Below are 27,775 nucleotides of genomic sequence, written 5' to 3' on the forward strand. Positions count from 1 at the left end.
CGGAGGGGCAGGGGGCAGCCTCGAACCCGCGGTCTCCTCCGGCTGCCGCCCCCCCCCCCCCCCCTCTGTCCATGTCCTCCTCCGAGCGCCTCAATAAAGTTGTTGTCTCGAGGGGGCGGGAGCCTGTGGGCGGGGATGAGCGGCTAGGCCAATAGAAGCTCTAGGCGCGGGGAAGTGCAGAGGATCGGCCAATGGGAGCACGGAGAAAGGCGTGAAGGCGGCCAATAGGGGCCCGCGGCGCGGGGCCGGCAGGCGCGGCGGCTGGAGCGGCGGGCAGGTGAGGGCGCCTCGCGGGCGTGTCATGGCTTTTCCTCCCGCCTCTCCCTCCTTCGGTGGGCAGCGCGGGCATCCTGGTCTCCCCCTGCCGGGTCCTGAGCCCTCGGCAGTCTCCCCCGGCCCGGGGCTTCCTTTCCTTGGCCGCCGGGCCGCCCTTGCGGCGGAGGGCTCCGGCGGGGCCTCCTCTGAGGAGAGCCCCCTCAGGGAGGCAGGGCACGACCAGCCCCGGGCCGCGGCGCGGTCGGTGGCGAGCTCCTCAGCCGCAGCGCAGGCCACTGCGGCGGGAGGCTGGCGGGGAGCACTCGCAGGCCTCCCCGTGGGCCTTCCTGTGGCTCGTCGGGCGTTGCTGTGTATCTCTGCCCGAAAAATAACCCGCTTTAAGGCAGCGGGGCTGGCCTTATACGTGCGAGGAGCAGTCTCTTCATCCGAGCTGGTTTGTGCTGGTCTGCAGTGCAAAGCCTAGCTGTAAAAGGGGAGCCTATCGTTTAACCGAGGTGCCGTGTTGGTGCCTCAGGAAGCAGAAGCTCGTTGTTTGAATGGGGAGGTACCAGGATAGCCTGTCTGTGTAAGCGTGTGATCTGGTGTCTCTCCGTGTGTGGAGGTCATTCCCTGCCACGGTGGGGTTACTGGTTGGCTTCTGATGGGGGGAAGAGCACCTGCTGCCAGGTACCTGGTGGTGGTGGGAGATTGTGAAAGGCACAGGTTTTTTTATGCTGTCCCTTGCTCAACTTCTGTTTTGCAGCACGTTTGTGACCTCGTAGTTGCCAAGCATTGCTTTCATATGTGCATGGCAGGATATAGAAAACTTTGGAATGCAGAAGGTAAACTATATATGATGCTCAGGGCTTGTGTTTTTCAGATCAGTAACTGTGATGCAGGACGAGGTAGCTATCTTTAAATGCTTGATGTGGACCCTTCAGACTGTCCTTGAATGAGAATGATGATTAGCTCTTTCCCCCTACGCAAGGTCTCAGGTCCTTCCTACCAACAGCAGGGCTGGCTTCTCATGCAAAACAGGTGAAAATGGCTGTAAGGGTTTCTTACAGAGCATCTCAGATGCAGAACTCTGTTTCTGAACCTAAAGAATGCTGTTTGACAGTCCCTCCTAGGCAAAGTTCACTCTGTGTATGGTTTTGATTTTCCCAGAGTCATCATCTTAAAGTGTATGCTCCCACTGTTTGGTTCCAACTGCAAGCAACAGTCGACTTCTGTAATGTGATATCAAACTGCATTTGTGTTAAAACTTGAGTTAAAACATTGTGTTAAAATTGTACATGCACTGGGTATTGGTATTTAACTAAACTATTGTGTGGTGCTGGGTGCCGTCTGTGTCCCAACAGTATTCTAACCCAGAATATATTGACAGTGAGTGGAAAGGGTTGAGTTAAAGTGCAAGTGCAAGTGAGGGCTACTTCCCCCCTCCTTCAGTTTGGTTCTGTTGTCTTATGGGACAGTAGTTAGGTCACAGAGAACTAAGGATGACAAAAAAAGCCGGTTCCTCTGTGGTTTACTGCTGTTGTGTCTCTAAAAGGGTTTCCTACTTCTTGGGAAAACTTCTAGGGGCTTACAAATGAAAAGCTTAAAAATTGCTTGAGGAATAAACATGTTTCTGTAATCTAAATCCAGAGTGTTCCTGTGGTGATGATATCACAGGAAATTCAGTGAGGGGGGAGGATCTAGACTTTCACATAAGGAATTTCAAATATCAAACTAAATTCTCTTTAATTTAATGAAGGTCAGTTTGCTGCCCTGTGGAAGTTAGTGCCCTGCTGAGTTGGATGAGAGTCTGGTGCTTAAATTTAAGTACTAAGTGTTTAGGAAAGGGGGAGAGTGGTAAGATGGCAAAACCGCCAGCCAGGTCAGTTATTCAGGACAGTGGGGGCTTGAGACCACTGTGAGGAACTACAAAGTCAGATGGTAGATGAAAGGCAGTGTTGACAAATGCGTTACAATATATGTCGGAAGAAATAATGTAAGATGGCTGCTGTTCCATTCCAGGTTAAATCACAGAACAGGGCAGAGAAGATTCTCGTGCCCCTGTTCTTTCTTACAGTGCAAGAGCAAATAACTGAATGTTTTTGCCTTTAAAACTTTGATAAAACATCTTTGTTAAACATACATACTGTAACAGCTCTTTAAGGTCATAAAAAGATTGGACTTCTGCATGTCTACCTACAGATGAGACAAAAAACCAAAACACACAGGACTGAAAGTCTTTATGGGAAGCAGGGGAGGATTAATTGGTGGGTGGCAGAAGAAACAATACGTTTGGAAGATTGTTGTGTGGCCTATTCAGGTTTTTCCTGCATCAGCCCTTTGTTGCTGGGGGAACGGGCTGTTGTACCAGATGGAGTACCAAGTATAGCTTAGAGCTTTTAGGTGTTTGTTTTTAAGCTGGCCTATCCTGATCTCATGTTTTTAGTGTAGCTAGGGTATGGAAGTTTTCCCTTTGCTAGGTTTGATTAAACATTTATTATTGTGCTTTACATTTTAGAAGGTGAGTTGCTGAAAATGCGCAGCAGATACTTGGGTTGTACTTGGTCACTTCCACTTGTGGAATGTGGAAAATAAGGTAGGAAGAGACCTCAAGAGTTGACCCCAATGATGTGTCTGTGCTCCTGGTGAGGGGTCAGTAGGTGTACACCATTTCTGCTCTATGCCTGTCCTGCTCTTAAAAAGCTCAGTGACAGAGCAGCTGCATCCTTAGAAGGCAACTTATTTCAGTGTCTTCACTGATATCCTGTACATTGTCATTGTGTTTCCTTTACAAACAAACAACAACTTGGCCACCTGCTCTTTGTTTTCCATATCTGCATTTCTTAATCTGTTCCCCTGTCTGTAACATGGGGATTATGTGGCTGTCTTCCTCTTTGAAATATCTGGATGTCCGCTTATGCGAAGTGCCGTGAGAGAGCTAGGTGCTATTACTGCTGTTCATACCAAATTCCCCAGGCCTCCGGAATGGGCCTTTTACGTATTCATGTTTAGCTTAGTAGACAGAAGCTGCTATGCTATCTGTAGCAGCGCAGGCTTGGAGCCTGTGAAAAAAGCACTGTTGCCTTGGATCTCGGCTGCAGCAAGTAAAGAGTCATCTGCTTTCTCTTACTAGTGTGCTCTTCTGTCATCCTTCCAAAAGCCGCTGATCCCGACTTGTCAGACTGGGTCTCTTGAACACTCTGGGGTGGGAGGGTGGGAGCCTCTGTGAGAAGGCAACTCTGGATTTCTTCTTCATTTCCTATTCTGGAGTCTCTGCAACTAGTGGAACTGTACTGGCCCATCATTTATTCTGAATGTAGAGGGTGAGGCTTTCCTTCTCCTCTGTTGTCTTCCTCCTTTCCTTTTTTTTTTCTTTTTTTCTTTTTTTCCAAAGCACTGGAAAAATCTTAAGTTTTGTAGTCTGTTTCTCAAAGTTAATTAGATGACACTAAGCTCGTCAATATGTGAAGTACAATAGATGCTTGTGCACACATTTGAGTTTTTTGCCTTTGCATCCTTCTGAAGCTAGTACAGAAGATGTTTATTGTGGTCATATTTGGAATATAGTAGCTACAGTGTTCTTAATTGGATAGATTTGTAGTGCTTTTGAGGAGTTTTTCGGGTTTTTTAGGTAATATATCATCATTTATAATAAGTCTGAATAGACTTAAGAAACCTATCATCTTTTTTAGTTTCTTTTTGGCTTAAATCCAGCCAACTTGTACAATATATAGCGTTTATTTGTGGTTTTAAATGTTGGGGAAACATTAAACTGGGGTTTAATGGAATAGTAGTCTAATGCAGCAGCTTCTATTGATAAGTCATCAAAGTTGTTTTACAGAAGAGCCTTTTCAGTCCGGGCTTTTAGCCCAAGGTCGATCTGGTTTCACTGAAGTTAGTATAATTTCTGATGTATTTTCTTTCCCTTAGGTGTCAGTTGTTGCTCCTTCCCCAGCCAGACATGAAAATCTGCCATCGCTCTGCTCGTTACTGTGGTAGCAGTTTCCATCTTGCACAGCAGCATTAAGAGTCAGACTGCAGTCTCTTGAATGCAGTAAATTCTGTCAGGGTGGAGACAAAGTTGTTCGTGCTGTTACTCAGTCCGTTTGAATTCTGTTGCTTAGAAAAGCTTTTTAGTGTTGGCTTTCAACATAAGTTCTGAGCTGTCATTTCCACTGCTTGGTTATAATCACAGGTAGTTTAACTTGCTCTGAAATAACTGGTTTATGGTTTATTCTGTATTTGCTGAATTCGGTTCAATCCCACGGAGTTATTGCAGTTGTCCTACATCAGCAAATATATGGGACAGACCTTATATGGTATTGACGTGGAGTCTGTGGCAAAAAATGTGCAGGTTTGGGAGCAGTTTTATAGTGCGCTAATTCTCCATGATTTTGCTTTCAGTGCTGAGAAGTTAGTGCCTTCTTATGCTCCCAGCTTTTTTCTCCACCCCTTACCCCTCCCCCCCCCAAGTTATCGCAAGTAAATGCTGGAAAGATGTTCTGTACTGCATTGCAGGGCGTGAAACTGCTTATTTCCACACACCTCCCCGCTTCCCTCCATCTCGGTGACATGCTAATCTGTTCAAACAAATCCAGTCTCTGCTATCTCACCTGATTAACAAGTCAGGGTAAATATGATTGCTGCCTCGCCCAGTAGCTCCCAGCTTTCCAGAAGTGGGTGGGGAGCGCTTGCGAAATTCTCCATTTCTGGATGCTGGCTGTCGGGGTTTGTCTTGGCACCCAGGCAGTAGGGATCAGTTTCTCTTTCTAATTGCATATGTCTGAATGAATCATCATGCAGTGCTTTTAAATCATTTGTCCAGACAGACAAAAGCAGTGCTGTTGCTGCTGGTAGTTGTACTTGGGAATGGTGCTGAGGCTGAGAACATGAGGAATATTAAAATTGTACTATTAAATTGCTTTGGTATGGTTGAGGGGTACCAAGAAATACTTGAATTGCAGTCTATTTTTGGCTTGTAAATGCCCTGTTTTCTCCGTGGTAGGCTCCCTTGAACCAGAGAGTCTCCATTGATTTTATTTTTGAGTAAATGATAAAGACCTGTTCTCATGCTTGAGATCTGGTTTGTCTTATTTGATCCCAGGCACTCTAGATTAGGGTGCAAATGCTATGAGAGAAAGAGATTGTACTGGAGATTCCCATGTCTGTAGCACCATTCAGCAAGACTAGATTTCTGTGATCTTCTCCTGTGGCTTTACAGAGGTGCCAGGTGTGCTTAGCATGCTGCTCTTTTAGCTGCAAATCATTGATTTGGTGTGTGAAATTGAGGATTTGAGTTTCATATTTCATGAAAGTGGACACCACTGTAGCTCCATGTTGTTTTCTATATTGATCCCAAGCATGTACATTTTTGTCCTTTCTGTAAAAATAAAGGGCTCTGTTCTGAATCGGAACTGCACAATGCACTAATGTCCTAATCTGTTACAGCCCTTGCCTTATGCTCTGCAGTTTCTTTTAACTATTCTCTCATTTGTTTAGTGCAAGTAATTCTCACAAACACTGGTAAAACTCTGCGTGCATTGAAGTTAGACAAGTCTTCCACATTGGAACAACATGAACTTACTTCTCTTGGCTTTGGGGGTTAATGATGTATGGATTAACACATCTTAGTAGATGGCTGTCTGCATACATGTATACACTCATCTGTTTGGCTGTTAATTCAACCTCATGTTTATACATCATGTGTTTTCAGCCCTCATATATACCTATGCATGCATATGGATTTGTTGCCATTTATAATGTATGAAAACAGAATCATAAAATATCTTGAGTTGGAAGGGACCCACAAGGGTCATTGAGTCAAACTCCAAACTGCTTGTACCTATGTGTATACAAGTAGCTTATAGTCAAATAAACACCAAATTCCTCACAGGGAATTTTCTGCTTTTGCTCTCCTTTGTATCAAGGCAATATATCAACTGTCGTATGGTATCTGCACCCCATTTCTGATGAGTCCATAGATCTACCTTGAGAACCTAGTTGTGCAAGGCAAAGCTCCCTGAGACACTTGAAAGTATTCCCTTGATGTTCAGCGCTTGGGGAGGATGGGCAGAAGAGTATGCTGTTGTAGAAGACCCTCTCTTGCTGGTCTGCCTATGCTTTCCTAGGGACAGAAATGGCTTATAGCTGAGCAAGTGTTTTCTCTTTTCTCTGAAGGTTTCTGTGCATCTTGAGTGAAACCTGCAACAGAAATGGATACTGAAGGCTTTGGAGAGCTTCTCCAGCAGGCAGAACAGCTTGCAGCTGAGACAGAAGGTATCTCTGAGCTCCCTCATGTAGAACGCAACCTGCAGGAGATCCAGCAGGCAGGGGAGCGCCTGCGTTCCCGTACTCTGACCCGCACTTCCCAGGAGACTGCAGATGTTAAGGCGTAAGTACAGAGCACTGACACTGGAAACTGCACAGAGGGTAGAAGCTGTTTATGGGGTTTGTTTCTAACACATGGGGTGTCTTGCCAGGAGGGTGTGATTGGGAGAAATGGAATCACTGCAGAGGTGTTCTGTGTTCTCTCCCCCCACACTTCTACTTCGGGGAAAAAAACGATATAGTAAAAATATCTGAGGAGCTACTGTTTGTGATTTTGGGCACTAAAGCCAAAAAGTGCAGTACCTTGTTCTGGCTGCTGCTGAAGATATTTACCAACATGCTGTAGAACTTTTCTATCTGGAAGGACTTGGCAGCTGTGCAGTACTGCAATGGAACAGCAGAAAAGAGTTCAGCAGGGCTGAAGTTGTTTGGTTTTTTTTGTTTTGTTTTCGTAACACAGCTGGGAGCACTGTCTGGACAGAGTTCTGTCTGTTCAATACTAATTTCATATCTGTATGATTTCTTCCTTGTAGGTCTGTTCTTCTGGGGTCTAGAGGGCTTGATATATCTCACATTTCTCAGCGACTGGAGAGTCTAAGTGCAGCCACTACATTTGAGCCTCTTGAACCTGTGAAGGACACTGACATCCAGGTAGGGTTTTTCTGACATGTGAATTACCCAGCCCTTGTAACTGCCATTTCTGTGTTGTGGTTCAAAGCTCTTCTAAGACTGTTGTGGAAATACTCTTGCTCTGCACTTAATCTACTGGCTAGAGGAAGTAGAGAGGAGAGATGCTGCTTTCAGTGGTGAAAGATGTTTGAATTAGCCATCAGAAGCTGCATGAAGTACCAGATTGGCAGAAATACTTTTAAGTTCCAAACTCTTGCTGAAGTCAAGAGGAGCTAGGTATGTACTTACTGCCTTTGTGGACCCATCTTTGTTGGTTTTGCAAGCCTGAATTGCACAGGGATATCTCTCACTTAAAGTTTTGAGATCTTTTTTTTTTATGTCTGATTGGAAGAACACATGTGGGACTGCTTGGCAATTTTGAGGTGTTGGAATAGGGCGGCATTTAAGTCAACATGCAAAAGAGGGGATAGCTTTTCTTTCACTGTATCTCACATGACATAACTTTGTCTTTGTGGACTTTGCCATGTTTCATATGCTTTACCGGTGTGACATAATCTTGAACGTTTTCCTGTAGGTAATCTCCCCAGTTGTCTTAGAAATTAGAGTGACCCATCTATTTTTGCTTTATCATGGTTACCTGCCCTTGTAGAACATCTTCGTGATGAAATAGTCTGCAGTATTCATTACTCAGTTAAGAGCTGGGTTATGGGATTGGGTTGCGTTGAAGGTAACAATCTGAATTACTGGTTAATCATTTTGAAGTTTATATTCTCTCTCCTTGCTGTCAGATGGCTAAATTAGGAGGGTCAAAAGAGTTGTAAGCTGCTCTTTTTTGCAAAGTAGTATGCCCTAAACTACTCAACTTCAGAAGGGAAAGGGAGGGATCGGAGGTGTGTCAAGTTACCCCGTTTTACCTAATGGTATGTTTTATTTAAGCTGTCTGGTTTGGGTCAACGGGCCCTTAATCTAATCTGATTCTAGTGTTAGGAGCCCTGTGGTCTCCTGGCTTCAGGCAGGTGTATTTATCCCCTATCCTGAAAGGCCCAGAGCCTTTCCAGTAGGTTATGTGTGTACCCTGAGGCCCGAGGCAAAGAGGTGTTTACTTGGAGTGCAGGCCTTACTCCTCTGTGTTGGGGCTGCCTTCTGTCCTCTTGGAGGACGTCTCCAACATATCCTCAGAGCATCTAATGTGTTTCTTGAAGATGGGATTTCTTCTTGGGCCTTTGTATTTCTTCACCTTCTGGCAATTCCTGGCAAATTTGGACATCTTCTCTCACCCTCCCCAGATGATTTCCCCCTCTCTTTCACTAAAAATTAGTGCACTCTGGAGACTTTTATCTACTGCATAATCTTAGAGTGAGAGCTCTAAACCACTGGCATTGTTCACTTTCTGTCTTTTCATTTTATTCCTTTGTTCCAATTTCTGATGTTGTTGTATTTCTAATTGGTGATGTTAAACTTGGTACGTGTCTTCCTTGACCCCATTCTGTCTAGATTTTTTAAGAACTCTTCCTTTTTTTTCCGTTTTTTGCTTTAGGTTTACTACTGCTGTTAATTCTCTTTGATTTCTGGTGTTTTTCCTTTCTGCTCCAAGAGCAATCTTACTGTAGATTCTCAAGCCCAGAAGCAGCAGAGCTCTTGACTCATTGGATCTCAATTTGTGGCATCTGAAAAAACAGATAGGACTGCGTGATACATCTTACTTTATTTTACTGGTTACCTAGCCAAAATGTGAAGGCTTTCTTCTTAATCATACCAGATCTCAAGCCTTATCATTTGATATGGTGATCTTCTGAGTATATTTTCTCATTTTGGTATATTTTTTTGTGATCCATGTCAATACTTGAATGTTTTTCATTAGAATGTGTTTATTTCTTAAAAAAAAATGTTTAAGTTTGAATTCATGGCAGTTGACATAAACTACTAAAAATTATTTACATAAAAATAAGCACATTTATTTTTTAAACAAAATGACAGATGTGGTTTCTTAATGCGAAAAGCTTGAGGGATGCGGGAGGAGATTATTTTTTTTCTTTAAATACTTTACCACCTGAAATCAAGATATCTTCGGCCATACTTAAATAAATTTGGTATCTGAGACCCACTGATTTCAACTCTAGGTGATTTCCATGGGAACTGGGTACTTAACTTGTGTAGGCATTCTTGAAACTTTCTTAAATATTGGTCTTTTTGCATGTTCAGGTGCTGAAATGCCTCTGTGTCTAGCCATCATTTTCAGTCTGTCTTTTTGCTATTAAAGTTAATGATCTCTTTAGTCTTGTAGAGACAATTTGAAATGCAAACATTTTGAAATACAGCCTGGATGCTTTTTTCTTCATGTAAGGCATTTTAATGGACTGAACACTTTTATATGGCCTATTTCCCATAGGATTCTAGTTCATCCTAGTGGAGCTTGACACGAAGCACATGTGTAAGAGTGTGTGTGTGTCATCTAGTAAGTAAGATGATTCTTATTCATGCTTTCAAGCTTAATAATAATGTTTAAGATTCTCAATAAATGCTGTGCTTTTAAAATAAATTTATATTGTGACTATAGATAGAATTGTATCCTCCTGTTTAGGAAAAGCTTCAAATTTAGCATAAAAAGAGTGGCTAATTGCAAATCAGTGTGTTTAAATGGCCAAATTGGCCAATGAGATTCAGCCCTTCCTTTAGCAAAACAGCTAAAAAGTACAAATGAAAAACAGGATTAAGATTAATCATTGAAATCAAAGTTCCCCGCTTACTGTTTTGAATCATGATTAGCACTGGTGATTTAATCAGTGATCACTTTAATTTAACTCTGACTACTCATGTCTGAGGCCTCATACATGCGTGCTTTGAATCTTAAATGTTCTTCAGGGCATGTAGAAAGCATTCATAGTAAATTAGTGAGAACCAGTTTGCAGTGGGAAGCACAGCAAGGTGTTCCATTTTAGATCATTTTGCAGGCACGTGAGCAAAGTGTCAGTTTGAAATGTTTTGTCCCTGTTTGTTTGGCAGTTAAGAGGTGCAAGGATTTTTATGTTGTTTTGCAGAACATTATCCTTGGCTCTGTCTGAGGATATCTGCAGTCACATCTCAAGCTGTCTGGCTGATGATGATGGTCTGTTATCTGAAAGTAACTTGCTTAGAATATGGACAAATCTCTACACTCATCTGTAGGTTCTGGTATGTGGTCATCAACAACAGGTTCTTATCCTTTCAGAGTAGTTTTATTAAGTTTTTGTTGTTAGTTACATAAGAGGACCTTCATGTTACACACTGCTAATTGTGCTCTAATTAGCTGTTAACCAAGTAGGTCTTAAAATTATTTGATGCTTTAGCTAAAGATGTGCTACAAAAGCTTCTTCCTACATTACTTTTTCTTATACCTTCTGATGATTGTTGGGATTTGTTTGCATCCTTCCTCACTAATTAGTTTTATAAGGCTTCATCAAGCTGCTTGTATTTATTTTGGGCCAGAGGTCCAAAGCAGGAGGAGCAACTTAGGAAGAATTCCAGAAAACATCCTGGTTTTTTATATAGAGAGTAAAACATAGCAAGAAGAATCAGAGGGGAGCATCCTAGGGCATGAAGTCCCAGGATGCTGATGTGAGACATTCAGAAAGCGTTAGGAGAGTCTAGGAGTTCACCTTAATAGAAGCCTCAGCTTGGGTTAACGAGCAAGAGGGGCTTTCTGTACAGTACCTCTTTTAAATGGTACTCTATAGTGCTGACTAAAAAGAAGCGCACCAAATTGCAGCTCAATTAATTATCTGAATTATTTATCAGTTGTAAAATGTAGATTGCTTGCACATAAAAGGGTTGTGAGTCCAGGAAATGTCTCCCACTAGAGCAGTAGGCCGGGAAGATTATGAAAAAGATTTTCTAGGCTTACCATTAAATTACAGGAATCTGCATTTTTCCCCTCTCATTTCAAATATTGTGTTCTTTAGTTATATGTAACACAATGAATGCTTCTTGCAGCAAATCCAGTTCATAACAATTCCTATGTCAAGAGTTTATAAAGATCAAGATGTTTCAAAATTGTCAAAAAGCCCTATTTTGGTAAAAGCTTTTTGAAGTTGAATGTGGCAGTCAAGAGATTCTTGATGTTCTTGATAACATATTTAGCACATAAATACATGGGTTTTTTCTTTGTGGCTTTTAGAAATCCCAGGTAAGGTTTGATCATGCAAGCTGGTATCCCAAAGCTGGGGTGTATGTGGATAAACAGGATATTGACACTGTTCAGAAAAGGCATTTCTTGAGTCTTTCAAAGATTCCGAAACTATGATATCCTCTTCTAGCAAGCACAGTCATGGCTGACTTCCGTCAGGTCGCAGTAATGGCAGCCAGAGGAGGAATTATTATATGGGACGGCTGCACTATTGTACCATGTGAGCAGGGACCTGGCTCTTGCACGTGTGCTGTTTGGTTTATATACGGGTGTCAGAGAGGTTAGATGATGCTGTAGTAAACTTGTTTGGCATACTTGGTAGGAGTTAGTTGCAGGATGCAGGCCTGATGTATACCAACTAAGATAGTTTGATTACGGTATATGTTATGTTTACTGTGTGCTTTGTGTTTTGAGCAAGCCACATTGACTTAATAGTAGCTTTAGCTCCCCTGTACGCTTGTTTTGAAATGTCTTAAGTGCAAAGTCGTAGTGGTAACTTCAAGACATGGTGTTGCTCTTGCTTTGAAGGCTTGGTCCAGCTTTGTGCAGATTTGTGAAATGAATGCTAGAAACAGACATGAGCTCTCCTTGCATACATTGCTTATCTGCTGAAGTCCTGGCTCCATTATGCTGAAGGAAAATTTTGTTGAATTGTCTCAGTTGTACAACAGTTTCACCTTGCCCTTCTGATCTAGGCAGAACTGAAATTAAAGGTTGCATACCAGGGTTTGGTTTTGATTTCTGGGTGTGAATGTTCAGAGTATTGACTGAGCAGCTCTCTGGAGGTCCAGATGCAGAAACACAAGCTTTTATCTAAATGAGGGCAAAAGACTAGACTGAAATTGGTTCAAGTGGCAACTAAAGCAGGCTGAAATTAAGTATCTGGGATGTCTTCAAGTTTTTCAGAGTACCGTAAACAGCCTGTGTATCAAAGGCAGCTTTGATTTCTGTTTTAGTGTTGGTAGAATCTGGGTCCCAGGATGCTCGCCCCAGCACTGTGTGTTGTTTATGTGTATGTACGCTTGTGACTCATAATTTAAAAAAGCTTACTCTGACATCAGGTACCGAAAGGGTGCATTATTCAACCACTGAGCTCTTACTGCTATTTTATATTACATTTGTGATATACTTTGTGGTATCTGCTAGAATAATTCCAAAGCCTGTGGTAATCTACTAGAGTGTAACTAAAATCAGAGTTTATAAATGGAAATGCTGACACAACCTTAAAGGGGCAACCTCAAGTGCTATTCACCATCCATTGTTTGCATTAGCTTAGCCTGAAAATGCTTTTTCCCTTTTGCAGATTTTGTCCTTTCCCATTTGCCAAACATTGATTTCTTCCCCTCCGCAAGTCCTTCAGTTCTAATGGAGCTTGAAATTAAGGTGGCTTTATTTTTCTGTCGCTTCCTTGTTCACCCTAATCGATGATGCCAGCACAGCTGTGGGGACCTTTTAACTGTTGCAGAGCTAGGGCAGTGAATGCAAGAGGACAACCTTCCACCTTGTTTTTTCAGGGTTGGTTGTTAGCTCTTGGTTTCTTTGTACAGCTGTGATCCGAATAAAGAATATTTGCGGTAATAGTTGTGAATTCTTCAAAAGCTCTTTGCAAAGGTTCTCAGAAGTAATTTTTTTCCCCCTCCCATTACTCATGCATGCTAGCATCAAAGCCTGCTGTTGTCTTTGCCTAGGTAGTCTCATTGATTTCATTCAGGATTTGACCCTTAATGTACACATTTAGGCATGTAAATCGGGAATATAAATATCCTGGTAATTAAATGTGGCCAGAGGCAGTTTTAACACATTTGAAGAAAGCAGTGATGTGGAATGAGTGTTTTGACATACAGCAAATGGAGTTAAGGGATGTGGACCTTAGAAATATATATTACAGAAACATCCTCATCTCCGACATGTTTGCATGTACAGTTGTTACAGAATGGAGACATTAACCTCTTCGAAAGGAAAACTGCAGCCTGTCTGTGGCTGTCTGCTGGGTGATGAGAGTTGCAAGGGCTTCTGCAGCGTGCAGGCTTGGTGAGGCAGCGGGGGGTTGGTGGGCTGCCTGACACCGATAGCCACCCAGGGCCCTCTGAGCCAACAGGTTGGTCCCCAGCCGCCCAAGGCCTGTGCTGATCAGAGAATGCCCTGGAAAATGCCAAGGTGTGTGTAGACTGGGATGGGACTGGGGTTTAAGGGTGTGGGCTCCTCTATTTCACAAAACCCCAAAAAAACTCCTTTTAGCATCAGGTAGGTGATGAATAACACTGTATTAAAAAGAAAGCGGGGGTGGGAAGAGGAGAGAAGCCCGAAACATTGGGAATATATTTGGGGGTTTTGGGTGTTATGTTTTTGCTTGTCACTTTTTTCTCTCACATGCTTAGCTTACACCTAAGCAGCAATTTTCTCAGGTTTTTGTTACTGCTTGAATAGCATGATTTAGTAGTGCCGTCTTAAATTACCCTGGCCTTATTAACCTTTAAAAACAAACACACGCAACCTCCAAAAACCCAAACCATGGCACACAATGTAGAATACTCTGTGGGGCTTTGTTAGTTGGCCAGATTAGTCACTCAGTAAATGCTGTGATACTGAATGATTTCAGATTTCTTTTGTTTGCTTGGTTGCATGCTAACAGGAGTAATTATGTGGTGATCTTCCAGTTCATCGTGGTTCTGATCATGGATTCCTAACCCCTCAGGGGTTAGGAGCAGGGAGGGAGGAGACATGATCTGCCTTTCTCTTTCATCGTGGGTAAACAAGAGAGTATGAAAGGGACATTTCAAAACTTTATGCTAATGCAAGGTCACGAGATGGAAAAATTGAGAACTCTTGTTCTAGTAGCTATGTTTATTGATCTATTTAAATTCTGCTATGTCCTGGCACACTTTATATTTCCTGTCTGCTTAATCCAGATATGTTCTTTGCATCTCAAATAGGTACGACTGTAGACTTCTAATAAACATCTTTGAAGTATCTATCATAAACATTTTAAAACAGAGACCAGGTTTTGAGTTGTAACTTTTGGCTTCACTCTCCCCCTCCCTTTTTTTTCTTCCTTATGCTGCATAGCTCTGCCTTGTGAAAATTGTTGCAATTTCTAGTTGAATGTTAACTCCTACCCCTGTGAAGGGGCAGATAATGGTATAAATGGCAGTTTGGAGCTCACGTACCCTAAATGTAGCTTCTCCTGTGCTAAGGTGTAGACGTCTTTGCTTCTCTCAGTATCATTGCAGGACCCTTTAAAACACCACGTGTAGCTGAAACTCTGGAGCGAACCCTGGCTGGTGGGATGTGATTTTTCAGAGTCAGAATTTCACCAAGACCCTGCTTGGAGCAATGTTACTATTGCAAGAAGTACTGTGGTTTCATTAATGACTTTCAGGGTCTGTGTTGCATTTTACCAGGGGGATGGCACTTCTGGCAATGCGGTACCTTGTAATGTCACACCATCCCATTAATTTAGTGCTCGCTGAGGTCTTGTATTGACTACTGACCTAGACAGTGTGTGCTCAGCATGTGCAAATGAACTATGGGCATTAGTGTTTTCATGGTGCTGGAAAAATTTAGTAGAATGGTTTAATCTCTGTGGTAATACAGATTGATGAGAAGAAATAATGCTGAGATGCAAATTCTTGCAACCTGGCAGTTTGCCACCTCCACATATCATGTGATAGAGCAATTACTTAGGCTAAAGAGGTGGGTCTGTTTGTTTAAGGGTCAAATGTAGCTTTTGTAAAGCACTACTTTTTGTTTTGTAAGATACTGATATTTCTATCAACTTTGAAACCATTGCGAAAAAAACTTAGATTTCACAGGAGATGATTTGGAGATTTCCAGTACCTTGATTATAGCTCTGGAATAAAAGGTCTGTAGGGCTGTGCTGGAATTTATCAGTGGAACTGCTTATATGCAGAAGTGAACCTAATTAATCTTTGTTGCATTTAAGGAGGAAAACAAATTAAGAAGTTAAATTAGGTTTCTAAAATATTAACAGCATTTTGGATGGTAACAGCATAAGACCACAGTTTGGAATTTTGTTTTGTTTTTTTTGTCTTTCTAATGTATCTATTTTTGAAGTAATATAATTCTTTCCTGAGTGGATCATGGTATGTCTTTCTGGTGCCTCTCTGAAACTGGAAACAGAGACGTTAGGCTTTGGGAATTGCTGCTCATAGCCATGCAGGGGTCTGGTTGTGGGGACTTTCCACAGATGGCAGAAGCTTTCCATCCCAGTATTGTGGTGGGTTAATGGATTTAAGCTGTAGACTTGGGACTGGAAACTGAACAGTTACCTATTGAAGTTAATATGGCTTTTCAGTTCTTATTTCTGAAAAGGAGAAATAGAGAAAAATTCCCAACTGTAATAAGAAAAAAATAATTCTGATATTTTGCAAGCTTTTCTGAAATAGGACAGAGTAGCTTGGAACTGACCTATACAAAGAGGTGGGTTTGTTAACCTTTCTCCTGAGCTATTGTTTTTGCAGCGTTCTTTGCTAGTGTCTTCATTACTTAAGCATTGTTTTGAGCATCTTTCTGAACCTCGTGGTGCTATGAGCTGTACAAAACGAATCACTCTTTCACAAGGGAAGTTTGTAATGTGAGCAGGCCAGACTATCTCACCGAACTCGTGTGGTCACAAACTGCATAAAATTCTGGGCACTTTCTTTCCAGCGAGGCTGTTCATCAAATCTATTAGAAAACCCAGCAGCTGCTGCAGCTCTCAACTCCCTCCCCTCCTTTCAAGCCCCCCTAATTTACTCAGGCTTCTTGAAAGTGTTACTCCACTGATGGAATTCCACCAGGGTTTATTACTAAGCCATGTGCGTAATTTAGCAGTCTGGGAAAGGCCACAGGTATATTGTTGTGCATGCCCTCCTCTCCGCTGTAGTAATTAGTCTGTTTGACTCCACATCCAAAATCTTAATCCTAGGCATTATCAGGCTTTGGTTTAAAATAGTCACTAATAAGTGTGTAAACTTTACCAATGCCTGGGCATCAAACCGTGGATGTACTTAAGCTTCCCCATGCAAAACGTCAGCCTGAAAATTTGGCAGTTTGCAGAAGAAATGTTTGGGTTGTGTGTATGGATGTTTTTTAACTTTCCTTTTTGAAGTCAAAATGAATTCTTATTCCTGCCAAGATATGCTCCTGAAAGAAAGTTGCAGCCTTTTGAGGTGGAACTAAGGACACATGCATTTGCTTCACTCATTTAGATTTTTGGCACAACTTCTGTTCTCGCTGCCTCCTTTCTGTTTCCTGTCCTTTATTTCTCATCTTTCTTCCACTCTCCTCCCTTCCCCACTCCAGTTTTATTTATTTCCTTTGCTTTCTTACTTCAGATTAATTTATTAGCTCCTGCCCACTCTTCACTCACCTCTGTGCTTTGAGAATATTTTGGGTGCAAGAGGGTTATTTACTTATTTTGAGCAAAATCATTTAACTCCTGTTTAAACAAAAAGCAGATATTGTGAAATGTCTCATGTTGGTTTTCCACACACATGGAAATGACTGAAAGAAGCTGAGGAAGATGTGTTGAAAATTTTCTATACCATTCCGTTATTTGTATCTCGGCAAGCATGCAAGATGCATGGTGCTTCCACCAGAAAGGATCTGCTTATGCAGCATTTTGAGCCACAATTAATAGATTACTTTTTAAATTTAATTGGAACAGCATGCTTAATTGTTGCTTGGTCAAAATGGCTCGAGAAGGTTGGAGAGACTTAGTTTTAAGATAAGTTTATGGAGAATAAAATACAGCATGTTGCTAACTTCTGTGCCTGCGGTGCAAGTCTCTGTGGACTGTCCTTTTGAAGCACCAATTTCTGGATTATGTGGTATCTTCAGTGTTTGTAGTGGGGTGGAGGTGGGGAAGGGCGGAGAGGTTTCCTAACTTGCGGTATTTTTGCAGGAGCAAGAAGGCAGTTTGCCAGTGTTATGCGAGTGCTGTTCCAAAGGCTGGTGAGAGGAAAGATTGGTAAACACATCAGTACTTAGTTTCAATTTCAGCAGCTTTATTAAACCTTTTTGAAGGGTTCAATTTGCTATCCTAGACTTCAATCAGAGATGTGGGATTAGCTGAAACTAAATTTGTCATTGTTGATCTATTAGATTGGATTTGGGACGCATCTATTCAGTTGCCTTTATGTGCTTATGACCAGCACTGGGTAATTCAGAGGAGAAACACTGACAAAGATGTTTGTGGAGATACCCGCTTGCTTTATTAGGCTTCAGCCTGTTCTCTAGTGGTTAGAGATTGGTTAAAACCCTGAAGCATGAGGCATAATAATTCTTTTCACAATTTTGGTGTTAAACACTGCTCTAGATACTGTCAATATCCATTTACATACTGAGTCAGTTTTTAATCCCATTATGTTTTTGGCTTTACCATCTTCCTGTGGTAGTAAGGTTCCTCAATTCAATTACAGATTGTGTTAAAATTTATTTCCTTTTATTGGTTTTGAGCTTGGCATCATTTAAACAGACATCCTTTCCTTGTTCAGACCTGTATGATCTGAATTTCTGGATCTGCCCTTTCTAGATAACTTATTTCACAGACCTTTGAAGTAGCAGCTCTAAATTGTTTCTTTTTTTTTATCTATCCTGAAAGTGTTCCTGTCTCACATCATGAGGGGGGTATACATGCTTTTGCTGGTTCCCCAATTCTGTCCTGCAGGTTTTCTTTTGGGGGTGGCTGTCCAGCTTACATAGTGTTCTTGATAAAGCCACATCGTCGTTTGGTTTCTCTGATAATAAAGTTCAGTGTATCCAAACTCAGTGCGAAAGGCAGAAGTAGTAATCTGTGAAGATTTGATTTTCATCTTTTGATAAGTGGGAGTGCACAGGTGGGGATACCGTACAGTATCATGACAAATCCTTATCTCTAAATAATGTTTGCAAGCCAGTAGGATTCCGCAGGCCAGATTATAATGTATGAGAAAAGACATTTCTGAAGAGAAGTGGGGGAGGAAGTGGGGGGGGGGGGGGGGGCGGGGCAGCAAACCACATTTCAAATAGATGAGTGGGAACCTGCATGTTATCTCCAAATCCTCTCAGCAGTAATTGATTTTGCCTGCTATGGTTACCATATAGTAACTCTGAAACATTCATTATTTCTTTCCTCTCCTGCCTCAAGGCTTGTAACACAAAATGGCATGTTTAAATCCTTTTACTCTGTCTGTTAAGTAGATACAAAAACTTAAAGGCTTTAATGAATCTGAAATAAGCACTAATTCAGTCGTCAAAAGACCCACCATTGTGTTGACTAAATGAGACTATGCCCATCCTGAGGTCCTAGTGAAAGCTAAATGGTGGAAACTGGGTGCAGAGACTCGCCTGGCTGTGGAATTACACATTTGGACCTTGTACTCTGTTGTGGTTTTTTTCATAGAGCTAACCCTGCTATATTTCTCTTCTTAGTCCCTGTCCAGCTTTATTTAATTTTTCCAAGGTTAAAGATGGCTTATCCAGAAAATTCGCAGCTCATTTCTAATGGTAAGAAGCTTGATTACTCAACAGATACAGTGAATCAATATCGCTTCTCTTATTTTTGTTTTGCTGTTTGTCTTGAGGTTAATGTTTTTGCTTTATATTTGCTCGATGAAGTGCATGATAGTGCTTTACGTAATTAGTTAATGTGCTATGCTTAATGTTTTGTTTGTCTGTGGTTTTGTACCCTTAGATGCCTTATTCTCTACCTTTTCCAATGTCCGCTTGATTGATTCCCCACCCCCCCCCCCCCCCCCCCCCCCCCCAAGGGAAAACTTTGCATCTTCTCAATGTTTTAAAAACTTAAAATTTAGTGAATTATGGAAGTAGGCACTCAAGCCGGACACCCCCTTTGACTTGTTGCTGGAATGCAGGGCAGCTGAGCTGGGAACTAGTTGTGTGAAATCTTTGGCTAAGAGGTGATCTGTAACTTGTCACTCAGTTATATTAGTGTTAGTCACCATAGCGGAGTTGTTAACTCCTTTCCTTCTTCTCTGGGTTACTGTATTTCTTTTGCTTTTTCCTTGCTTTGTCGAAGCCTTTTGCAGTTTCTTTTGGAGGAGGTTCTCCAGCATGTAAAGTGTGTTATGCTGTGTCATTTCAAAGCTGTTGGAAGGCAGCTAGGAACATCTAGGCCTTCTCCTGCACTTTGGTTTACGGTAGGTCCCCTGAGTCAGCAGGGCAGTCCTCAGTGTGAAAAGAATCCAGGGCTTGTTTTGAAGGCTGGATGGTTCTTGCTGATACTTAGGGGTGCTGGGTTTGTGGAGGAAATGTTGCATGTGAATCCATCCATTTCTAGGAATGCCAGAAATGGCATGCTTTTTTCAAAGCATCACCAGGAAAAAAAGAAACAAGTCTTGCTTTTCAGTTGGGAATTATCCCTATAATAAATATGCAAGCTAAACTTTGTGGAGGAATAATGGCCTTTTGTAGCAGAACAGATCTCCTTCCTGCAGTAAAATGAGCATCAGGGGATTGAATCTGCAGTCTGTCTCAAGGGGCAGGATTTAGTTGTTTGTCTCAATAGATCTATCTTACCTTGGTTATAGGTTTGCTTTGTTTGTGTGGCAGGGTTTCATCCTCAAACTCTTCTGCATTCATTGCTTCCTAAGAAGTGCCTGTAACATTTTCTCTCTGCAAGATGAAATACTAATTTCCAGCCAATATATTATGCATTAGCAATGCATCCTGGCAACAAACATCTCTTGAAACCACAGATTCCGAGAGGAAGGTGGGAAGCGCAATGCAAAGACTCATGTTGTTGCAGAGATGGCTCAGCAGAACATGTTGCATGTGGGAAGTGCCCCTTTGGATCCAGAGAAGGTTCATCTTGCCACCTCAGAGGAGTTTCTAAATCCATTGATTTTATGCAGACACCCGAGGTAGATCCTTTTGCCTTTAGCACCCCTGGTTGCTGTCATCTACAGGAAGGAATGCACCCTGGTACTGAGATACACAGATCTGGTGTTTGTCTTGCTTGATGGCTATGGCCATCTCACACCAAGGGAGATGGTATAAACTTTTTGCCTGTGTCTCTGAAGTCTATACCCTTTACATGAATATACTGTGCAGGAGATATTTTTTGCCTGGTCCGTGGCCACCTGTATCTCAGTTTGCAGGTGTTTAACTGGTTTCTTGAAACAGAATTTTTCTCCGATATTTTATATGACCCATGGAAACTTTGAAATTAGAGTCAGATGCTGAAGCAGGAGAAGAACGGTCACCACTTAAAATGGAAATGGTTTTAACTGGCACTATTTTATATGCTGATTAATTGACTTCAAGCATGGTAAACGGGTAGAGGCTCACTTCTGCAACGCATCTGGTGCAAGAGCTATAATCTGGTTGTACATGCCACTGAAGAGCGTAGATAGCCAGGTTGGCTGTGCCTTTGCATTAGTGAGGCTTTTTTTTCTAGTGTCAAAGGCAATGGCTTGCTTCATTTCATCCTTTTTCTAACTGAAGTTCCAGAGTGATAAATTGAAAACTATCAGGTACAGGATACAGTCATATCTGCCTTATATAAAATGCATGCAGTAGACAGTGAAATTGAATTGCTGTCACGTGTGACTAAAGAAAAGGGCTTTTTGTTTTTTCACAATTTATTTTTCAGCAAGTGTTGCAATTTATTTTTGTAAGCTGAATGTGTAGTTAATGCACTGCCTTGAGAAGCAGAGGGGTTCTGTTTAATGCGTGCATTCATGGAGGCTTTTGTTCTTGAGCAGGGTAGGTAGGACCTCAGAGTTTAAACATAACTCCCGAGCTTACTGAACTATTTTACTCCATGATTTTTTTTTCCCCCATCTTGAAACAACTCTTTGCTACAGTTATAGCACCATATCTTTGGCCTTGCTTTGTAGTATTGGATAATTATCTTAAAAAATGAACGTGGCACTTCCAGAACAAATCAGGAGTGAGCACCAGGAACGTTGGGCAACCTCTTCCTTTGATGGAGAGAGACTTCCACGTGGTCACACAGTAACGCTGCTTAGAGTAAGGCTGATAGCACTGAGTAGTGCCAGATTAGAAAGGCTGAAGTACTGGCCTTTATAGTACTATTTGTGAAAGCAGTTCAGTGTAGTAATAAATTCAGCTTTCATTGATGGGCACAGCCTCACAGCCTAAATCTTGTTTACTCAGACTGACAGTCTCACAGCTGATTCCTTTGGACTCCCTTTTCCAGGGCCATCGTGAATGTGAATGATTCAAGTGCAGTGCTACCCTTCAAAGTGTTTGTATGAAAGCAGTGCCTTTTGATACACGGTGGTACCTTCTGACGGAGTAATCTTATCAGTGGGGTCATCAGAATTTGCTTTTGCATTAATACCAAAGATTTAGTTGCCTGTTACTTCAGGTAGCCCAGCAAAACTAAAACTGTAGTTTTAGGAAGAAGGAGGAACTGTGTTTCATCCCTTGGTTTTTACATTTGGTTTGGGGTTTTGTTGGGTTTTGCTATTCATCTCTTGCAGGACTTGCGTAGGTGCTACTAGGAGCATCTGCTGAACAAGCTATTGCTACCAGTAGGAGAAGCAAAAACTCTGCCATGTCAAATCTCTGTGGTCAGTAGTTCAGTGTGTTTATTACAACAAAACTTAGTGATTCTTAGAATGTAACAGTTAATGAAATATCTTTTTAACAGAGCTTTAGACTTTATTTTCGAGAGAAATGAGCTGTTTCGGAGCACAATTACACTGACAGGTCTAGGTTATAGAAGCACAGGGAAGTGAAGGCTGAAATAGGAGCAGGTTCTGCTAATCAGTATTGAGTGTAACTGTGGAGATCTCGGGACTGGAATGTCTAGCAGAGCTGCAGTTCAATGGATGGAATTGTTAGTGTGCAGCCAGGTGGGGTATTGGCAGAGCACATCTGCATAGCTTTTGCCTCCATTTACAGCAATTTCTGTCTCACTGAATGTTGCAGAGTTTAGAAGTACGGGCTGGTCAGGGCAGCACAGGTAATGTTGCCCTACAATCTCACAGTTGTAACTTCATTAGTGACTGGCATGATACTTTTTTTTTCCTGTGTCAAGCCAAACCAATTAAGGGATTCAATTGCATATGGAATATCAAAATGCATTTGTCACTGTACTTTGACTTCTTGAGATTTACATGCAGATCTAAGCAAACGTTATCTCCTCCATAGTTTGGAAGTGTAATGACAAATTGTGTCTTATTTTATAGTACGTGTTGTGAGAACAGCTACAATGGAACCCAGGCATTTAGCTTTTGAAGCCAGTGGTTATAAATGAGATATAAAAATGGAGAGTGTTCTGGAGTTTTGTATTGTGGGTTTTTTTTCTTTGTTGAGGAGAATTTAGAACAAGGCCTCATAAAGAGCCAAGGATATAGAATTTCAGCGCTTTAGTTTTATCCATTTGTACTTGCTGACCGAAAGCAGCACATTCAAAACAAACCAGCAAAGTGCTGTCAGATGTGCTGTGGATGAGCAGGGAATGGGATTTTCTCAGAGGTTCCACAGGACAGAAGGAAGAAGGGAATGTCTGTTATAAACTTTGAAAGCAAGTGGCTGAAATACGTTCCAAGAGTATTTTGGAGCAGGAGTGCCAGTTAAAATATTTATGCAGTGTTTTATTGCACTGATTCAAATATTGAATAGCACCTGACCCTTGAATTTTTGGATCCTTGCCTGACTGGCACCCCATGATGGGTATATTTACTTAGAAAACAGCCTTCTGCAGCAGCTGTTTTTCAGCACAGGAAATCGGGAAAGCTGGATTTTGATCCAGTTTTTGTCATGGTTTTCATGCTTGACTTTGAGCTCAAGAAATGCCTTCCCATGCATCAATTTCTTCACCTGAGAAATAAAAGTTGCATTTACCACTGACACTCACAAGATTGTGAGATTCTGTAGCGGAAGCATATATGGATGTTGTCCATTTTACTGTTTCCTCAGGCATCTTTTTATTGTTCACAGTACGCATCAGGACACAACAGTATTTAATTGGCCTCCACCTTTTCCCCCCTCAGATACCAATCCTTTTTAAAAAAATAATAAGTAAATAATTCTCTCAATCAGAAGTTTCTGGTTTGGCAGCGCTGAGCAGCACAGCCCTCGGCTACCCTTGTATTACACTGGCTGTCAGCAGCATTCCTTTCCCCACCTGAAGCGAGAGACTGAAGCTGTGCTGCAAGCACCCATCCCCTGGCAGCTCTGCTGAAATGACCCTTCTACTTAAAGACACCTGCAGCGGCTATCACCAGTCCGGGCTGGAGATTTCAACTTCTCTGAGCTGAAATGGTGCTAAGACTGCTGTTAGTTGCTGCCCTGAGCTGGAATTGTGGCCACGCAAAAGCCCTTGAGCTGGCTGTTGATTAGAGTCATAGGCTAAAACATCAGCCAAGACTGCTACTGCCTGCTACCCAATATAATCATTTTATGCAGCAGTATTTTGTAGTGTGATGACTTTTGCTTGAGATGGATTATTTAGGACGTGCCTGTTGTAGAGAGAGATGAAATAGCAAAATGTAATGATCAGATGTCTGGCCTATTGCTGGACACGTACTGAGCTGCTGGGCTTGGATCATGCACCTGCCAGCTGCTCTGTGTTCTGTGTAGACAGAGGTATTTGTGCTCCTTGGCCGCTAGACTTGCAGCGCTGGGTCCTTTGCAGAGCTCAACCTCGAGGTCTTTCATGCCCCAAGTTCAAAATACCAGCAAAAAGTCTGTCCACATTCCCAGCCTTGCTGTGTGCTTGTTTATAGCTGAAACCCCAGTGATGCAAGATAGTTTTAGCAAATAACGTAAGGGATCTGTGGAGGGATTTCTGAAACAATCATTCTCTGTTTCCCTCTGTGTATTTGCAGACTCTGAGAAGAAAATGGAGAATTTACTTGGCTTGTTTACCCAAGCTATTACGCTGGCTTAACCGTTCCGTGATGAAGTTCCATGTCAGTACTGTGCTTACTAGGCTGTGGAGATAAAAATGATCAATTTGATTGGCTTTGTCCTCCTGTTTTTACATTCAGGCTTTGCAGGATTGGATCAATGGCTGCGACCGTTTCTTCCTGAAAATCAGGCTTACGCTGAACCTTTCTGCAGACGTACGCAGCTGCTCCAAGCGCCCATAAACCGTGGGGTCTTTCCGCTGTTCAGAAATCTATCAGTGGCTCAGCATTACGGCCGTGGCTCAGAATGGGAAGCCAGAGTTAACTAGGTCTTAAGCATTTGTTCCATTGTGGAGCAATACTGCCTGATGTTCACACTTTCCAGAGGGTGTCCAAATCTCGTACTCTGCAGAGCTTGCCTTTGGCTTCATTTGATCAAATGATAGAATATATCGAGAGGGGTCATACAGGAGTGATGCTGTGCAGACAATTAAAATCTATGAATTGGGTTAAAACCCCTGCATTAGTATGCTTTGATGTGATTCTTTCTTGTTTTCTTTGACTGAGATGCTTTTTGGAGATAAAGTTGGAACCAGGTTCCTCATCTGCAGTTTCTTGGAGCTTAGCTGTTTGAGGTTGCTTTATTTTGCAGCTCTCTCCTATTGACCTGCTTGACTAATTTTGTGTCTGAACTTCTGTCCTCTTTATTCCTGACTTTTCTGCCCTGTCAGTACAGTTGGGGGGGGTGGGGTTGGGGGGCGGGATATTTATTAATCTGTACAATCCAGAGGGCCAATTAGGTCTAGACTTTAAGATAGACGTTTGGTGGCTGTGAAATAGTATGTACTTCATTTCTTGCTTCAAGACTATTTTTTTCTTTAGAGTTGAGCTTGACAAAGAAGGATGAGGCTAGAGGCAGTTATAAAGGGTGGATTGTATTTTTACTGTAATACTTAAGTATTGATTGTTGACTTATTGGTAGGCTTAATGCACAACCATTTCCTTAGTTAGTGTTTGAATGTCCATTAAAATGTTGGCTTGGTGCCAGAATGTTGAAATCCTGCATTTTATAATATGATTTGGCTATCCAGAAGTACTAATGTGGTTTGGATTTTTTTTAAAACAAGATAAATAGGCAAGTCTTGAGTTCCCTTGTTGTTTTATATTTGTTAACCTTTACATACTGAAAATGAACCTCTGAAGTATGAGATACTGAAAAGAGAGAGGTGGGCAGGAATGTTTTGAGGCTTGTGCATCTTGAAAATTTTCCACCCCTCATCTTTTGAGATGCCCAGTGCTTGCTGAGTTGTTGATAGACATTTAGGGATAACATAATATTATTAGAGTAATATTACTGACTATTTATTAGTTTAAAACTAGTTGTTTTTTTCTAGAGGAAAGTTTTGTTTGTATAGCTTCACAAGCTATATGAGTGTTGTGTGTTAGTAGCACTACCTATAAAAACATGCCTGTTGTCATCTTGTAATTCTTCTCGGATGTGAGATGGGGCTTGCTCTCTCTTCCCTGCAGCACCATCAATAATCTGTGCTGAGTTCCCAGGGGTGTGTCCCCATATTGTTTAATGGTATATGTTCCAGTTGGTCCCCTCTGTTCAAGTCTCAGGGCCGTGCTGCTATTTGGACAGCTTTCTAGCTTGTAGAAAAGACTGCATCAGGTTTTGAAGAGATGGTTATGGAAGGCCTGATGCTGCTGCTCTTGTAGAAGAACAGTACTTGTACAAAGCAGCTGTCTGGATTATGGTGCTGGCTTTCTTGTATTGGCAAGGTAGACAGGGGTGGAAACTTTTAATTGCTATGAATTGTTTGCCACTGGGGTGACCCAGCAGTTAACCCAACCCCTAGTGTTCCTTCAGGTACGTCTAAAGTTTTCTGTCTGCTGTCTCTCCATCCTCTTATGTCTCCCTCTTGTAGAAACCTTCACAAAACAAAAAAGGATTAAGCTTGCTTTGGTTAATGAGTGTCTCTGGTTTTGGGTGGTGACATGACACTTTTGGTGGAAAATGACGTTTTCAGCTATCTGGTTCTGTCATGTAGTATTGCCATTTGTTAAAACCTGCCATGAGAACAATAATTACACAAAGCCTAAATACTTCATTATAGCTAGAAACAAGTACTGAAAATTAAGGGAGTTTGAAACAGCTTTTTGCCCTACCAAATGTGAGAGGAGACACTTGACAAAAGTGAGGAGCCAAGAGTTTGCCCTCTGGCTACTGTCCTTAGTGATACTTAATCTTTCTCACTCAGACTTGTAGCCAAGACTTGCTGCAGTCCCTTTCCTGTCATTTCAGTTTTCCATTAAATAATAGGATTTTGTAAGGTAAGGTTATTGCCTGTTAGAGTCTACCTTTTTAAAAGAAATTAGTATGATACTTTTGCCAAAAAAATGGATGATTTTTTCTCACTGGAAGTAGTAGCAGTTGCTCCATCTCTGAAGCAAATACCAGTGTGAGTGGTATAATTACCCAAAATAAAGCTTGCGCTGGTATTTGTGTTAAAAGCGACTTTTTTTTTTTTCTGCCATGGAATACTTTGGGCTTAGCGTTTCTGTTGTCACCCATCTGACCTCCATTTCCCTGTTTCAGGAGCCTGCCAAATCTGATCATTCTGTGCAAAGGCAGCCGCTGTTATACTATTCAGCTGTCTTTCCAGAACATACAAAGATGCTGGATAAAAACCTTCAGATTTTTTCTTTTCCTTATGCAGTTCATATCAGTTTGATTACTGTGGTTGGTCTAAGGAATTTTATGGTGACTTTTAAATATTTTGAGTTTTTGTGAGAGATGATGAAGCAATTTGGAAATAAGTCTCTCTTTTTTTGTACTAAGTGAGAAAGAGAGAACCTAACAAGCTACTAAGTGGAGTACAACACAATTTCTAAGCACTTGTATTCACTTGCCACAGACTCCTGAATGACGTGCTCCATGCTTATCTGACTTCATCAGAGTTTGGCCTTAAAAGGTAGAAAGGATGTTACTGTGTAGCAATTAAATAGTTGCCGCAGTAAAAATTAATAGACTTTAAATAATTGGAATGCTGATTTAAGTTGTCCTGTTCCACCTTTCTGGATACTATTAATTGCAAAAGATTATAAACTCCCTTTTTACAGGAGCGTGTATTAATAGGTGTCCCAGTAGGCCTGGAAGGGGCAGGATTTGATTGCATTCCTCGAATGCTTAACACTTAAGGCTCTCAAATCAGATAGCAAAGAGAATCTGTTGAAAGAACGTGTGGACTTGCAAGAAAGGCCCTTGCTGATAATGAGGGACCCTGGGGAAAATAAATTTTGGGTAGTATTAAACTTCAGCAGGTGGAAGATCTTCTTAGGAGCAAATTATTAATAAAGTTTTCTTTAAAAAGGAAATCAAGTATTTTTTATCTTTGCCTCCAGCATGTTCTTACTTATTAATGTTACTTGCAAGACCCTACCTAATTCAGTAATAGTATGTGAGTAATATGCAACATCATCATTGATTAGCAACTAATGTTTTTATATAAAAATTTGTTGATGTGTTTTATCATCACCATGCTACTGAAACTGCTGGTCCACAAGGAAGTGT

The 27,775-nt window shown here is 41.6% G+C and overlaps 1 protein-coding gene across 5 annotated transcripts in view; it reads left to right on the plus strand.

The window, feature by feature from the left end:
• The first annotated feature begins 250 nt into the window (after positions 1 to 250).
• Positions 251 to 27,775, plus strand: part of NUP93 (nucleoporin 93) — an 81,826-nt gene continuing 54,301 nt past the window's right edge. The window contains exons 1-3 of one of the 5 annotated variants that reach the window (XM_037408995.1): positions 251 to 277; positions 6,430 to 6,643; positions 7,113 to 7,230. In XM_037408995.1, coding sequence (XP_037264892.1) covers positions 6,465 to 6,643; positions 7,113 to 7,230 — 297 coding nt within the window. In that variant the 5' untranslated portion in view covers positions 251 to 277; positions 6,430 to 6,464. Of the gene's footprint in view, positions 278 to 1,074; positions 1,098 to 2,827; positions 2,849 to 6,429; positions 6,644 to 7,112; positions 7,231 to 18,757; positions 18,860 to 27,775 lie in introns of those variants that run through there. The other 4 variants (XM_037408991.1, XM_037408993.1, XM_037408994.1 and 1 more) reach the window with 4 other exon arrangements.

Source organism: Falco rusticolus, chromosome 15, assembly GCF_015220075.1.
Source record: "Falco rusticolus isolate bFalRus1 chromosome 15, bFalRus1.pri, whole genome shotgun sequence".
Classification (NCBI taxonomy): domain Eukaryota; kingdom Metazoa; phylum Chordata; class Aves; order Falconiformes; family Falconidae; genus Falco; species Falco rusticolus.